This window comes from Mesoplodon bidens (assembly GCF_964165515.1).
Source record: "Mesoplodon bidens genome assembly, chromosome: X".
NCBI classification, from domain to species: Eukaryota; Metazoa; Chordata; class Mammalia; order Artiodactyla; family Ziphiidae; genus Mesoplodon; species Mesoplodon bidens.
Window position 1 is genome coordinate 134,119,168 of NC_138163.1, and position 14,851 is coordinate 134,134,018.

The following is a 14,851-nucleotide window of genomic DNA, read 5'->3' on the forward strand; positions in this document are numbered from 1 at the left end:
AACGAGCTTCCCGGTTGCAGGACACCTCACAGTCGAACAGGAGGAACATTCCAGACGCCCAGGAGGTCTAGCGTCACTAAAGACGGAGCTCTCCCCCACCCATTGGCACATCCAGCACGTTCTTGGGCATCACCCATTTGGGAAGCTGCGGACGTCCTCATTCTAGCTCCTGCCCCCTTGCCCCCGGGTGCTAGCCATGAGTTACATGAAGATAATTTTTCAAAACAAGCTTCAGAAACTTTGGGGCAGTGATACCCAGTAGCTCTCTCACTGGAAAAGTTTGATTTTTCTGAAGACTTTCATGACTTGTAAACGTTGCTCCTGTTTTCTGAAGACGCTTATAAAGGGCTTCAAGAGAAATGCAAATTACAACGACACTGACACACTATCTCTCACCGATAAGACTGGTACAAATGCAAAAGCGTGAGTGACAACACATTCTGCTGGCCACGCGGATGGAACAGGAACATGCATCTACTAGTGGTGGGAATGCAAAATGGTGCCACCCTCCCGAGGAGAATTCGGCAATATCTAAGAATACGATCAATGCCTTTACCCCGTGACCCAGCAAACCCACCTTCGAGAACTTATCCTGAAACCTCTGTGTCTACACGTGCACAGCATTACGTGAAAAGCTGGTGGGAAACATTATAAATGGATGTATCAGGCCGACGATGCCAGACCCCACTAATAATCTTCACACCACACAAAAAAAGAGACAACCAGAGAGTGTGCACCTCCGGACCAAAAGGAAAAGAAAATGAAACTGAACTTGAGTCAGATCAAGCCTCTCGGATTAATGACACCCGTTTACATAAATAGCAGGGGACAGAGAAGCGTGTTAAATGACGCTGTGCACGTGCACGCAGCAAAGTCCAGTATCAGGGCAATTCTTTGGGACAAGCAAAGTAGCTTCTTCAACAAATAAGATGTCAGCAGGAAGAAAGGAAGGAAAAAGGAAAAAAGGAGAGGAGGGTAGAGATTAAGAGACACACTAATCAAACGTACGGTGTTGACCTTGTCGGAACCTGGACACAAACAAACCAGGGAGGTGGGAACACTTGCTGGAGAAAGTTAAGTGGCACAGGTATTAGAGTTATGTTTTCAAAAGGAGTCCGTTACTTTAGGAGAGACATTTATGGATGAAATATGACTCTGGGATTTGCTTCAATAATGCGGTAAGAGCTTGGGCGATGAGGCTGTGTGACAGACAAAACAAGACTGGCCATTGTGTGGTTAGTTGTTGAAGCAGGGTGAGGGGTACAGAAAGGTTCCCTTATACCATTCTCTCTGCTTTTGTGTATATTTGACATTTTCCATCATTAAAAGTTTATATACATTATACACACACACACGCATGCTATCATTAACCCAGAGAATGTGTTCACGGCCAGCTCCCATCTACAGAAATTAACATACATAGACTTAAAAAAAAATACAAAAGGTTCTTTTTTCCTCACTTGGACCCAAGCGTAATGATGGATTTCCTTGCTAGCCAGGAAAGTTCACCAAGATAAACAAGTCGAGTTTAAAATGTTACAAGTAGCCAAACTCTCGGTGAGGTGCTCTGGAAAAAAATACACAGGCTATTCTGGGAAGCAAGAACAGCAGAAAATTTTCTGGAGGAAAATCCAGGGTCTCTGCCTTAAATCGCTGTTGGAAATAATATCTGAGAAGCCCATTTACATGTAACAGCTCCCGTATTATCTGTGCTCAGAGTTAGGATTTTACAGTAGGGGTGGGGTAATCACATTATTGATGCTTACCAGAGGTTTTCCAAATTTCTCAATAAATAATACCTGTCTGCATGATTTGATCCAAACACAAGAGCCAATGTGCAATACCAGATAAATAAAGAGGCTGTTTCCGTCTCACACATGGCCTGTGGAACTCAGAGGAAGGGATCAGTCTACTTTTCACTGGCAAAGTGTTTTAAGCGCGGCGCAAGCACCCTTGTTTCCTCTCCTTCCCGTGAGCTCGTGTCACAGCACAGAGTGACCGACCATTTGCAGTGACAACACAGAAACCAACTAGAAGCTGCCTCTCGAGGCAGCTCCATCTGGAAAGCTGGGCTGGGTCCCCCAGGACCAAGGCCAGGTCCACAACTTTCCCTCAGGCCACCCCTCAGCCTCCACTGGGGAGGGTGGGTATCCAGCAGGGAGTGAGGACCGTCCCCTTGGCAGGGGGCCTGTTTCCCATCACTAAGGATTCTTGCTAAGGAAAGCAGAAAGAAGATGAAACGGCACTGGCCCTTCTCTCTGCAAGAGCACAACTCATACTCCGCTCCGGCTGCAGGTGTAAAGTTATAACTCTTCCCAGACCAGCTTCTGCTTCCCGTCCAATAAACCTGGAGAAACTGAGGCAGTCTTTTCCTAGTCTTAAAATTACCTTGACTACAAGAGATGAATTTACTTCCTAGCAATGCTAAGGGGAAGGGGTTTTCTCTGTCACCTGAGCCCTGACATCTTTTATTTCTGAGAGTGTTCAGTCTTAAGCTGACGTTGCAATATAACCGTTGTCTTCACATAAAGAAATGGAGGTGGCCAGAGTGATGGAGGCCAAGCAGAGGAAGAGGCACTGGGCCCAGCAATCCTGCTACAGAAGCCAGAGCCACTGGGGAAGGTGCCGGCCGGGGCTCCCCTCTGAGGCTCGGGGATCCCATATGACCTCAGTGTTCCTGAACCGCCCTGAAACCCGATCACCTGCACCAGAGCTTCAGCGAGTGAGAGTTAAATTAACTGCATGAGGCCCAGCATGAAAAGTCAGTATTATCTAGAGATGCTGGGAAGTCTTGATTCGCCCTGGTGAAGAGAGAAAGCTATGGTGTGGCCAAACGAAAGAAGGAAATCAACCTCCAGTTCAACTGGACAGTCCAAGCAACTTGTGAAGACCTGCCAAATTACATGATTTGCTTCTGCTTATTTCTGATCCAGCCCTTTAGCAGAAGTGACACAGGAGGGCACAGCCACAGTGCACAGAGAAGCGCCCAGCAGGCATGGGAGCATCTGGAGGTGGGCAGGGCTATATGGCGTAGAATCACAGAACAGGTATTGCTGCGCCAGGAAGCACCACAGCAGATGGACAAAATGAGCAACAAAACCAGTAGCTGATATTGAAAATGCAGCTTGATTTGTTTAAGCAAAACTTTTTTAAAAAGCTGTACTGCTTGGGCGGCTGGGTCAACTGACCCGAGGGGACGGTCAAGCCGATTTAGGCCGCTCTCTGCCGCCTTGGAATCGCCACCACCACGGCCAGTCGGTCGCAGGGCATCCAGCAGCTGCTCCAGGCCGAGAAGCGGGCCGCCAAGGAGGTGGCCGAGGACCACAAGCAAAAGAACTGGAGGCTGAAGCAGGCCAAAGCAGCAGCCCGGGCTGAAATTGAACAGTACCGCCTGCAGAGGGAGAAGGAGTTCAAGGCCAAGGAGGCCGCGGCTCTGGGATCCCATGGCAGTTGCAGCACTGAAGTGGACGACCCCCAGAAGATGACCATCCTCCAGACCTACTTCCGGCAGAACACGGGTGAAGTCCTGGATAACCTCTTGGCCTTTGTCTGCGACATCCAGCCAGAAATCCACAAAAACTACCACAAAAACGGATAAAGGAAGGAAAACACCGCCTGTCGTTGCATGGTTTGGCATTTTCGATCCCTTCATGGAATATGAAGCTTTAGCAAGGCTTGAGTTATAGTCTTGCGAAGAGTCATTAAATTATTTCTGTATGTTATATAGTAGGCCCCTTCACTTTTTGCAGAACAGCAGATCTAGCTTCTTTGTACAAACTTAGAGCTTATCCGAAGATTTTTATCTTCTTTTTAAAATTTATTTATTTTTGGCTGTGTTGAGTCTTCGTTGCTGTGTGCAGGCTTTCTCTAGTTGTGGTGAGCAGGGGCTACTCTTCATTGCGGTGCACGGGCTTCTCACTGTGGTGGCTTCTCTTGTTGCGGAGCACAGGCTCTAGGCACACAGGCTTCAGTAGTTGTGGCTCGCGGGTTCTACAGCACAGGCGCAGCAGTTGTGGCGCACGGGCTTAGTTGCTCCGCGGCATGTGGGATCTTCCCAGACTAGGGTTCGAACCCGTGTCCCCTGCATTGGCAGGTGGATTCTTAACCAGTGCACCACCAGGGAAGTCCCAAGATTTTATCTTTTTACCTCATATTTCTTGGAAGTTTAATGGGTATACATTGTCTGTTTTCCTATGCCTTTTCGCTCAAGCAGCATATATATCAATACTGACTTTTTCTTTCTTAGATGTAGTTAAAAAAAAAATTTCTTAAGAAAGAAAGAGATGAATTTTTTTTCCCTAAATCTTTCTTGAAGGTCAGGGGCTTTATCTATGAAAAAGTAATAAATAGTTATTTGTAACCTATGTGATACAGCAGCCAGCCTTAAAACAGTCCTTTCCGGCTAAGAGTTAGAATAATGGATACTAGTACCATTGTTTGGGCTGCTTTTAGTTTCTCTTAATCAAAATTACTAGATGATAGTCCTACTATATAGCACAGGGAACTATATTCAATATCCTGGGATAAACCATAATGGAAAAGAATATGAAAAAGAATGTATATATGTGTATAACTGAGTCACTTTGCTGCACAGCAGTCATTAACACAACATTGTAAATCAATTATACTTCAATAAAAAATAAATTAAAAAATTACTAGATGATGGAATTCAAGAACTTGTTACATGTTACTACTTGGTGTACTGAAAATCATTTAAAAGTAAAGACTCTCTGTCATGCAAAAAAAAAAAGAAAAAAAAAGCTGTACTGACTAAGGATAATTAAAGGGACGCCCATTGTAGATCCAAATCACCAGAGAATGCGCGTGCATGCGCGTGTGCGCGCGCGCGCACACACACACACACACACACACGCTGCTACAGGTAGTGGTAGAGAAAGCAAAAAGCTGACTGTAAGGTTAAAAGCCTGCAGCTCATGCTAAGCACGTGGACAGCTTACCAAACCCTGCCGCATGGGGGACCTGCAGGGGGCATGGCAGTGTCTCAGGGCCAGAAAAGCCAAGTCCCTCCAGGCAAGACCCAGCTCACCTTTCTATTGTGTCTCCCTTGGTGTCTATAATATGTCCTTACTAAAAAGCGGACAAACGAATCATCAACCAAACTAATCCTGGGTGATTAACAAAGTGAATCTCAACCTTGTGTTAAACGACAGGGTTTGACGTGCCCGTTAATTACCCTTTATATGAGGTGGGATCATTACCTTTGTCAAACACATTCTGTGTTACCTCCCTATAAAGAGTAATACTGCAGTCACATTTGACACACTGTCATTGTGTCTGCACACAGGATGCAAGAGAGTGGCACGCTGCCCACATTTACCAAGAAATCGTAGCCACATGGATTCCTGCCATTTGCTGAAGGCTGACTATGTAGCAGGCACTGGTGCTGCACTCGGACAATTTAGCCCAATGATCACTACTATGGACTGAATATTCATGTCCCCCAAACTTCATATGGTTAGCCCTAACCCCCAATAAGATGGCATTTAGAAATGGGGCCTTTGGGGGTGATTAGATTTAGATGAGGTCATGAGGGTGGGGCCCCATGAAGGGATTAGTGTCCTTAAAGAAACAGAAGAGACACCAGAGACCAGAGCCCCCCACCCAAAAACAGCACCATGTCAAGACACAGCAAAAAGGCAGTCATCTGATAATGAATTTGCCAGCACCGTGACCCTGGACTTCCAGCCTCCAGAACTGTGAGAAGTAACTGCTCTTTAAGTCACTCAGTCTACAGTATTTTGTCAGAGCAACCGAGCTACAACAGTCCCCATTGACACAAGAGAAGAGTTAACACAGAAGGTATGAAGCACAAGCCCAAGTTCAGCAAGTGAAACCAGGCTCTGAATCAAAAGGGAATATACTTTGGACCAACAAGAATACAATGCCCTTTCTTAGGAAAATTAATTCTTTCAGACCACCAATATCACCATTTATAAAATAACTTCTGGGGCTTCCCTGGTGGCACAGTGGTTGAGAGTCCGCCTGCCGATGTAGGGGACGCGGGTTCGTGCCCCGGTCCGGGAGGATCCCACGTGCCGCGGAGCGGCTGGGCCCGTGAGCCATGGCCCCTGAGCCTGCGCGTCTGGAGCCTGTGCTCCACAACGGGAGAGGCCACAACAGTGAGAGGCCCGAGTACCGCAAAAAAAAAAAAAAAAAAACTTCTGTTCATTGAATTTGCTCACTTCATATAACTCACAAATGATAAGAACTTCATCCCCAAACTCTTAGTAGGGATAAAGTTCTAATTGTAAAGATGTCAATTTTATAGGAGGAAGACCTATAGATCAGGCTGCCCAACAGAACGTACTGTGAGGATGGAAATGTTATCTGTGCTACCCAATGCAGTGGCCACTAGCCCAGTGGTCCTCAACTTGGGACAAACGTGCCCTCCAGGAAACACTTGGCAATATCTGGAGACATTTTTGGCTGTCACAACTGGGTGAGAGGGTGCTACCTGCATCTAGGGGGTCAAGGCCAGGGGTGCTGCTAAACATCCTCTGGTGCACAGGACAGCTCCACCACAAACAGTTATCTGGTCCAAAATGTCACGAGCAGTGAGGTGGAGAAAACCTGCACTAGTCACATGTGACTGAGCATTTCAGATGTGGCTACTGAGACTGGGGACTAAAATTTTAATTTTATTTAACTTTAATTAATTTAAATTTTAGAATTAAAAAATTTAAGAGACTAAAACTAACAAAACAGGAATTCAAATGTAAATAGCCATGTGTGTTTCAGACAGCACAGCTATCAAGAATGTGCGTAATATAAAATCAAGGTCTTATTTCCCAAGGAAACAAGAACAAAGTATCTTCAGGGAAAAGAGAGATCTGATCCTTAGGATTGGCAAATAATAAGCATAAATAAAAGCATAAAAGTGAACACCCATGAAGTTTTAGGACACACGTCCCGGCACCAAACAGGAAATCGCAGGGAAACTCTCCCTCTGTCACTGCAGGCCACTCACTCTTGCAGGGTCTCCACCCCCTTTTCTTTGTACTGCAGTTCTTGCTTCATCTGGGTCAGCTCTCGTTTTAATCTGGAAAGCTAAAGACAAATTACATTTTTTTTCCACAAAAAGAAGCTGTGAAAAATGATTTCTACAGTTGTTAGCATTATCATCTAAGTTTCTGACTACCTTGCAATTCACAGGGTCACCCATTCTCTCCATGGCCTTCCATCCCTGGCATATCAAACAGCCCTGGCATATCAAACAGCCCTGGCAGGGGGGCCGGCTCGCTTAGACACAAAAGGCCCGGGTCACGAACAGCTTTCTACCACGTGGAGCCCTGGAACCAGCAATGATTTTCTTTTTCAAGGTACTGATTTACACATTGCAATGAGCAAACTTTGTCAAACTTTTTTCATCCTCTCTTCTGCTTACTACCCACAGATCCCACCTAGGAAACCCTGTTGCTCAAAGCATGGCTTCCCATTACCTGGAAGTCAGTCGCCTGCAGTGCTTATTTAAACAGGTGCTAGGACCCACTCCAGGCCTTGTTAAAACTCGGTGGGGGCGAGGCGGGGGGTGTCTGGAGCTCACACTCTGAACTGATGCCCCAGGTGTTTTTTGTTGGGGTACTAGAATGTGAGAACCACGGCACTAAAAGAGACACTCTGGTTTAGGGACTGAGACACCAGGACAGGAGGCTTGGCCTCTAAGATGTCTCCCGCCCCCGCTCCCAGACACCCAAGACAAGGGGCTGAAGGGATGGAACGTGGTGGCATACAAAGAACCCGGCACCACTGGCAAGGAGCACCGGCACCTTCTGGTCAAACGCCATCATAGAAAAGATTTCTCTGGGAATACAGCCACCAGGGAAGAACAGCAGATGCTAAAGCTGCTGAGGGACAGGGCTGGCAGCCCACTGGTACAGGGAAGCAACCCTCTGAGGTCGGGCGCCAATGTCACCAAATCTTTCCAAACGGGGGGGTGAATGTAGCCCCATGAAACACACTGAGGGATACAGGTGATTTTTTGTTAGATGGGCTGAGGCTTTAAAATGAAACTTTTCCCTTCCTATCGGAAAAAAAAAAGTGGAAAGTAAAACCAAATGTGGTAATAATTCATGAAATGGAAAATCTTACTAAAATATGGGTGTTATACACACTGGCCACCATAAAATGAACCATGATAAGTGGTGTTACATAAAAAGACATACGGGGCTTCTAGTTGTGAATAATTCGTTTTACTCACCCTATCCCGACGACTTGCTATTTCTGCTTTAATTTGGTATGGGTCGTACTTTGTATTTGTTGAATATCCAAAGAAGGCTAAACAGAAGGAAAATATTTTATTTTATAATAGATCCTTTAAAGTAAATAAATACACATAGATAGGAACTTCTGATTCACCATATTAAGTAGTTAATTCTCAGTCTCAGACTTCCAAGTTGGCGCTGGCTCCCGAAGAATTAACATTTTACAACCTTGAATCTTGATGTCTGATTTTTGCATGAGGCCCTTCTACGTGATTCCACATAATAAAATATATGGCTATAGGTAAATCAAAACTCTGTTTACTTCAAGTGCAAAACTACTAGGGTTAAAAACCATATATACACGGGGGGAGGGGTACGGTTATGGTATAGAAAATTATTCTAACTATGTAAAGAGTACATACAGTATGAACCCATTTTTACTTCCTTTTAAAATGCATGCACCCATGGAAGTCACTGGAAGAAAAAAACCCCAAAGGTGACTGCTGTTCTCAATGGTTTCATTGCAAAAGATTTTATATGCACTCTCTTCATATCTATAGTCTCCACATGAACGATTTTTGACATAAGAAAGAAAAAAAAAACCCAAAGATTTGTAAAATGAAAAAGACAACTTTCTAGTCATGTATCAGTATCTGGCAGGCTTGAGGAAAAGCTATTCTTCCACGTTGTTGGTTCCCCGAAAGCTGAAGCAAAGCACCCACGCTGTTATTCTAAGCAGCTTGTTTTTGAGGGATGTTTAGCTAAATCACATTGCATAGATAAATGCTTTCTTCAGCAGTGCAGCACAAATGATTTAAAGCCTTTTAACAGACACAGCATCGTGATTACAGACGGCTAATACCTGGGGGTGAATGAGGTGCGCTCAGCCGTCCAGCTGTGGGCTAAACACAGTCAGCCAAGCCCTCTCCGCCCTCTCAGCAACTGGAGCAGCTTGCGGCTGTTTCTTTCTCTTTTTTTTCTTTCTTTTTCTTTCTTTTTTTAAATTAATTTTTACTGGAGTATAGTTGATTTACAATGTTGTGTTAGTTTCTACTGTACAGCAAAATGAATCAGCTATACGTATACATATATCCACCTTTTTTTGGATTTCCTTCCCATTTCTGCCATTTCTAATTTCTATCACCCCATCCACCTCTCTGCATCCCTTTTTCTCATAGGCCTTGGAGCCGCAGTGACTTGGTTCCTGTCCCTTCCTGAGTTGTGGAGGCTCCTCTTTCTTCATCTGAGAGTCACCCCACACTGGTGTAATCTGCCTCTGGGTCATTTTCACTAGTTTCACCTGCTCAGAAGACCCATCAGCAGGGCCAGCATCCGTTCTTTTCCTCCTTTGATCTGGGTACCAAAGGCTGTCATTCAGGTAACTTACATGTCAACACCTAGAAACTAGTTTATAATCATCTCCTGATTTCATATTGGAGAAGTTGACTCAAAGCCATCAAGTGGGGCTTCCCTGGTGGCGCAGTGGTTAAGAATCCGCCTGCCAAGGCAGGGGACACGAGTTCGAGCCCTGGTCCGGGAAGATCCCACATGCTTCGGAGCAACTAAGCCCTTCCACCACAACTACTGAGCCTGCGCTCTAGAGCCCACGAGTCACAACTACTGAGCCTGCGTGCCACAACTACTGAAGCCCGTGCGCCTAGAGCCCATGCTCCGCAGCAAGAGAAGCCCACGCACCGCAACGAAGAGTAGCCCCTGCTCGCCGCAACTAGAGAAAGCCCGCGCGCAGCAACGAAGACCCAACGCAGCCAAAAATAAATAAATAAATTTATTTTAGAAAGCCATCAAGTGGTTTAAACAGCAAGAGTATTTAATATCCTCAAATAGAACCCCATCCTCAAATAGAACCACATCCCAACTTAATCTGAGCTGTTCAGATATCTCCTGTTTCTAAAAAAATACAGTTCTATGGAAAATCTACTATTCTAAGCCCCAGTCAGAATTTTAAATTACTAGAATCTACTGGAAATAAATATCTGGAGGAGCTGTTTGCCAAATTTATCTCAAATGTTCTTATATTTAGAATTCTAATCTCTCAAAAACACAGAGTAAAATGTTTTTTAAATAGAATTCTTTCTAAGACGAAGAATGTTTATTTCCAAATCCTAGAACCTCCATCTTGCCTGAGTCTTTGGTCTCATTTAAGACCAGTAATGAAAGCAACACCTCAAACAATGCCCTTAAGAGGCAGAAGTTATTTCTATAAAATCTCCACATTAAACTCCTGGGACTTAAGTTTCCCAAGCCTGAGCTTAAGGGGCTACCGCTGGGGCCCAGACAACATGCAAATAAACCTAGGGCTTGCTGACTCCTTCCACGTGGGGCCACTTGTCACCTTGCAGCTGAGGAAGACAATGCCAACAGTTACCACCTGGGATCTTTCCCATTCCGGGTAGAAAGTAACCCCACCACCAAAGTCCAGGGAACTTAACCGCAACCTTAAACATCAGTAACAATGATCTGAAATCATTGCCAAAACTGTTTCTGTCTGTGCAGTTTCATGGGGAAAATTAGCAAAGAGCCTTGAAGTGCACGCTGGAGGTGTAGTGGGTACAGATGGAGAGATACACGGCAACCTGCCCCCGGTTCTCCTGCGTAACCAACAGAGCCCTGAGGCACTTGGACATCCGCCTCTCCCCCAGGACACTCAGCCTGGACCAGTCCTGGAGGGGGATCCTGATAAGCCACGACATCACTGAGCTGCCCAGTCCACCAATGGGGAGGCCCACCACCCCCTGGAGGACGCTGCTAAGTGACAATGACAGCCTTACTGTCCAGGCCGAGGGGAGTTAGTCTTTTCTGCTACTTACAGCTGGAAACATCCTAAATGGTAAAAGGTTTTACTTATTGATACCATTCATGTTACCTTTGCCACGGTCTCTAAAGCTATAAAATTCCAGGACTGGGATGAGGGAAAAGGCAACTCAAGTACCTAAGACAGTGAGTACGTTTTATCTTCAAATGCTAAGGAGAGTGATAAACACTGGCAGAACTTCTAATGATATAATTCAATTTATAAAGACAAATTCTCAGTTCCCGATGTCTGCCAGTAAGTCCAATGGAACCCATTTGTGGAGTCCAAGGAAAAAGTTCAAGACTCTGGACCCCATTTTTAATGGCACGTACACCACAACACTTAGAAAAAGAAACATCTTCCTCTGTTAAGACACGTCTCCAATCTCAAGGTTTAGGATAAATACGAGACTTTCACCTCTGAAGCTTTCTTCTCACCTGAAGGTAAATTTTAAACAGCTTAAGGAGGCTGCTCAGGCATACAGCATTGCTTTGGATGATATAATAAGAAGGTTATAGCTTAACTGGACCTCACCAATGTAAACTACTATACCTTGCTATTATAGGGTAACTGTCACATTTACTTCATCTATCCTCATAAAATCTTTGTGATAGATGACGATGATGTTTCCCCACTTTATAAATGAAGGCTGAGTGTGCAGTGACTTGACCTACATTGTGCCATCAGTCAAAGAGGGACTTCTGTCTAGAACTTGGGCTCCTGTGGGTCACATTAGCTTTTCCAACTTAAGAAGAAATGGCCCTCCGGCTCCCCGGTGCGCAACAGGAGAACTCAGTCTGTGTTACTTAGCACTCAAAATGCTGCAGACCCCAGTAATTACTTTGGATTTCGATTTTATGGGTTATTAAAAGGGGGAAATGTGTCCATGTCTGCCTCTGGGTCCATCTCCTCTTACACACAGGGCTCCTCTGGACCGTGAGAACCCAAGATCGCCCCAGGCGGATGACATGCTTTAAAAGAGGGCAGTGCTTCTCCAAAAACCTCCTCTGGGCAGGCAGACGGCTCCTTAGGACCAGGTGTACGCCTTCCAGGCGTCGGCGGAGCCCAGGAGGACTCCGACACAGAGGACGGCAAGCCTGGACAGTTTCCGTGCTGACAGGTACTAATTACCAGAGCCGACCAAGGCATGCCTGTAAACAACCGAGGCCAACTAAAGAGGGCATGACCTCTTTTTTAAAGGCGCCAGAAGCAAAGGAACAAAAAAATCAAACTAGCCCACTGAGAGGTAACCTACAGAAGGAACACAAGAGCCCACCAAATGCAAACCAAGAAGTCCCTGTCTAGGGCAGACGAGGAGACCTTGTAAACATGTGTGCTCTGCGACAACCTTCGAGATTGGGTCCTGCCAACTAACACCTGGGAAGATGCTGCGTGAGCCATGTTTCTCCTGCCTGCTCCAACATGCCTGCGTGCAGGAAAACCAAGGGCTGAAGGGATGGACTGTGGCCCTTATCCTCAGCTAGGCAGGAGATGAGAAACCTTCACCAGGGAGACAAGGGAAGACAGTCTTTGTGGGATGGGCCTGGAGCCTCAGAAAGAATGCGGGCCGGACAGAGCACTGATAAGGTCAAGCTTCCCCACCGCCGAGCCAGCCCGAGCCAGGAATGCAGGGCGGGTCAGCGCTTTCTCACCAGAGATAAGGCTGACTCTTTCCCAGGCACCCGAAGAAGAGACTTTGGCTGTAGGCTTCTGGGAGCTCCCAGGAGCCAGGGTAACAAACAAAGTCATACTCCTGCTGCTGGAAGAAAGGATCACAATCAGTGGATCTCAACTCTGGGAATCCCCTGGGGAGCTTTAAAAAAAAAAAGTGTCCCCAACCAAGGCCAATTAAACCCGAATCTCTAGGGGTAGCAGTGGGGCCCACACAGAAGAGTGTTTCAAAGCCCTTCGGGACATTCCTCCAGTGCGGCCAGGGTTGAGAACCACTGGTGCAGGTTCTTCTGCAAAGGACCAAATAGTAAATATTTCTGGCTCTGTGGGCCACACACTCCCTGTCTCAGCGCCTCGTCTCTGCCACCGTAGCTGCTACAGACAATGGGTAAGTGAATGGACCTCGCTAGGTCCCAATAAAAGTTTATTTACAAACCACCCAGGGCGGACAGGATTCAGCCTGCGGGCCAAAATTTGCTGACCTGTGGTTCAGACTATAATTTACCCCAAGCAAGAGTTCCTTCTAAAAGGTCCTGCAACTGGTCATATACTTCATCTGAACGCACCTGGAGGTCAGAGTTTGTCAGGAACAATGAAAAAAAAGTTTCTGAAATAACGAATGTATTCAGTGTTTAAAAAGAAGGCAAACAGAAGAACAAATTGCAGTGAAGAAAGTAGGAGAAAACTCTACAAAATGGAGCTGCAGAGAAAGTACTGGGTGCGTCTTAGAGACTGAGTCCTTTGCAGTGAAGAGTTCCATGCCAGGGTTCTACAGAGCATTGGACAGGACTGGGCCCCAGGCAGCTAGCTCATAAACGAACAGAACTGAAGCAGAGTTGGGGTCTTAGTCTCATGGGGATGTGTGTGCTCAAATCCAGCAAAGCATGACTTTGTTTTGGTCAGAGACAAAAAAGTTAAGGCTTGGATATTCTCAGGCACCAGACGGCCCAGCACTGACACAAAATCTTCCCTCTCCAATGAACAGAGTTTTATTCTGATGACTTCCGTAACTCAGGGGGAAATCTGTGAAAGGTGTGGAAGAGAGCACTTCCCCTCCCCTTGCCCTCTCCCATGCCCTTCTGCTCCAATATTGGAAATGACTTTCTAGTGAATTCCTCTGTTTACAATTATTGCCTCATTTGCCCCTACAATCAGCTGTTCAGGATAAATCGTGTCCCCAACACCAGGCGCTAAGGAAATATCTGTTGAAAACTAAATGCCTAGTTTAGTGATCCCACTATGGGCCACAGAAAATCAAGAAGCAGAAGGTGATCTGCCTTCCACGTGCCCCCTCAAGTGTTGTGAAATTGCCAGACAACTTGTCAATTTATAATGGGTCCTTATTTCCAGGTAACTTGAACAATGGGAGGGCAGCCTGTTCCAAAGCCACGATCAGTTCTTCTGAGCTGACTCTTCCATGTCTCGGAAATACTACACAGCACTGAAGGCTAGCTACACAAAAAGATCTGAGTTCAAATCCAAGGTCTTCCGGTGACTAGGGATGTAACCTTCAAGAAGTAACTTAGCCTACCCAATATTGTTTCTGTGTGTATACCGAAAATAACATTACCATGTTACAATGCTTCACCATGTTGCAATCACAACAATGCAGGAAAACACTAGCCCATTTGATGTTGGTTCCTTTCACTTGGAGTCACTGTCAATGAAGGAAGTAATGGAAAATAAGTCCAAATCTCCCTCTGCTCCCAGTACCCGAGCAAGGAGCCCTGCTTTAGATGACTAACAATGTGAACGATCTGGGTTGTGCCAGACCCAGGTGGCCAACTGGAGCCCAGGTGTGCCATGGATCCTGCCACCAGAAGCTCCTGATGTGGGCCCAGACCTCTGTAGGAGACATCTGGTAGAGCACAAGCCACCAGGATCATTGTCTTGAACTTTAGCCTGTGGCCAGAAATAGTTCATTTGAGTCATATCTAACAGAATTATCCTCAATGAAGTTCAGGTTAAATGGCAAATTGAAAGAGCTTGATCAAAAACCCCAGGGATAGCAGCAACTTGATAAAATGCTTGAATTAGTTCCTAGCTTCCATTCGTAGTCTTTTTCCCTGAGGAGATAGGCTCCAGCAAGAGCCACTGGCATCTCCAGCCCTTCATGAAAATGGCCTAAGCTGGCCTCCAATGCCAC

The 14,851-nt window shown here is 45.9% G+C and overlaps 2 protein-coding genes across 3 annotated transcripts in view; one reads left to right on the forward strand and one right to left on the reverse strand.

The window, feature by feature from the left end:
* The window catches only part of WWC3 (WWC family member 3), a 113,444-nt gene that overhangs the window by 54,747 nt on the left and 43,846 nt on the right, over positions 1–14,851 (reverse strand). For both annotated transcript variants that reach the window (XM_081221359.1, XM_081221360.1), the window contains exons 4-5: positions 8,219–8,295; positions 6,989–7,068 (exon numbers count right to left, since the gene is read on the reverse strand). In XM_081221359.1, the coding sequence (XP_081077485.1) occupies positions 6,989–7,068; positions 8,219–8,295 (157 nt within the window). The remainder of the gene's footprint in view (positions 1–6,988; positions 7,069–8,218; positions 8,296–14,851) is intronic.
* LOC308608848 (V-type proton ATPase subunit G 1-like) lies at positions 2,663–6,962 on the forward strand (the record flags this gene model as incomplete). The annotated part of the gene is made up of 2 exons (XM_081222174.1): positions 2,663–2,722; positions 3,215–6,962. The coding sequence occupies 2 exons, from the start codon at positions 2,663–2,665 to the stop codon at positions 3,596–3,598; spliced, it is 444 nt and encodes a 147-aa protein (XP_081078300.1). The 3' UTR covers positions 3,599–6,962.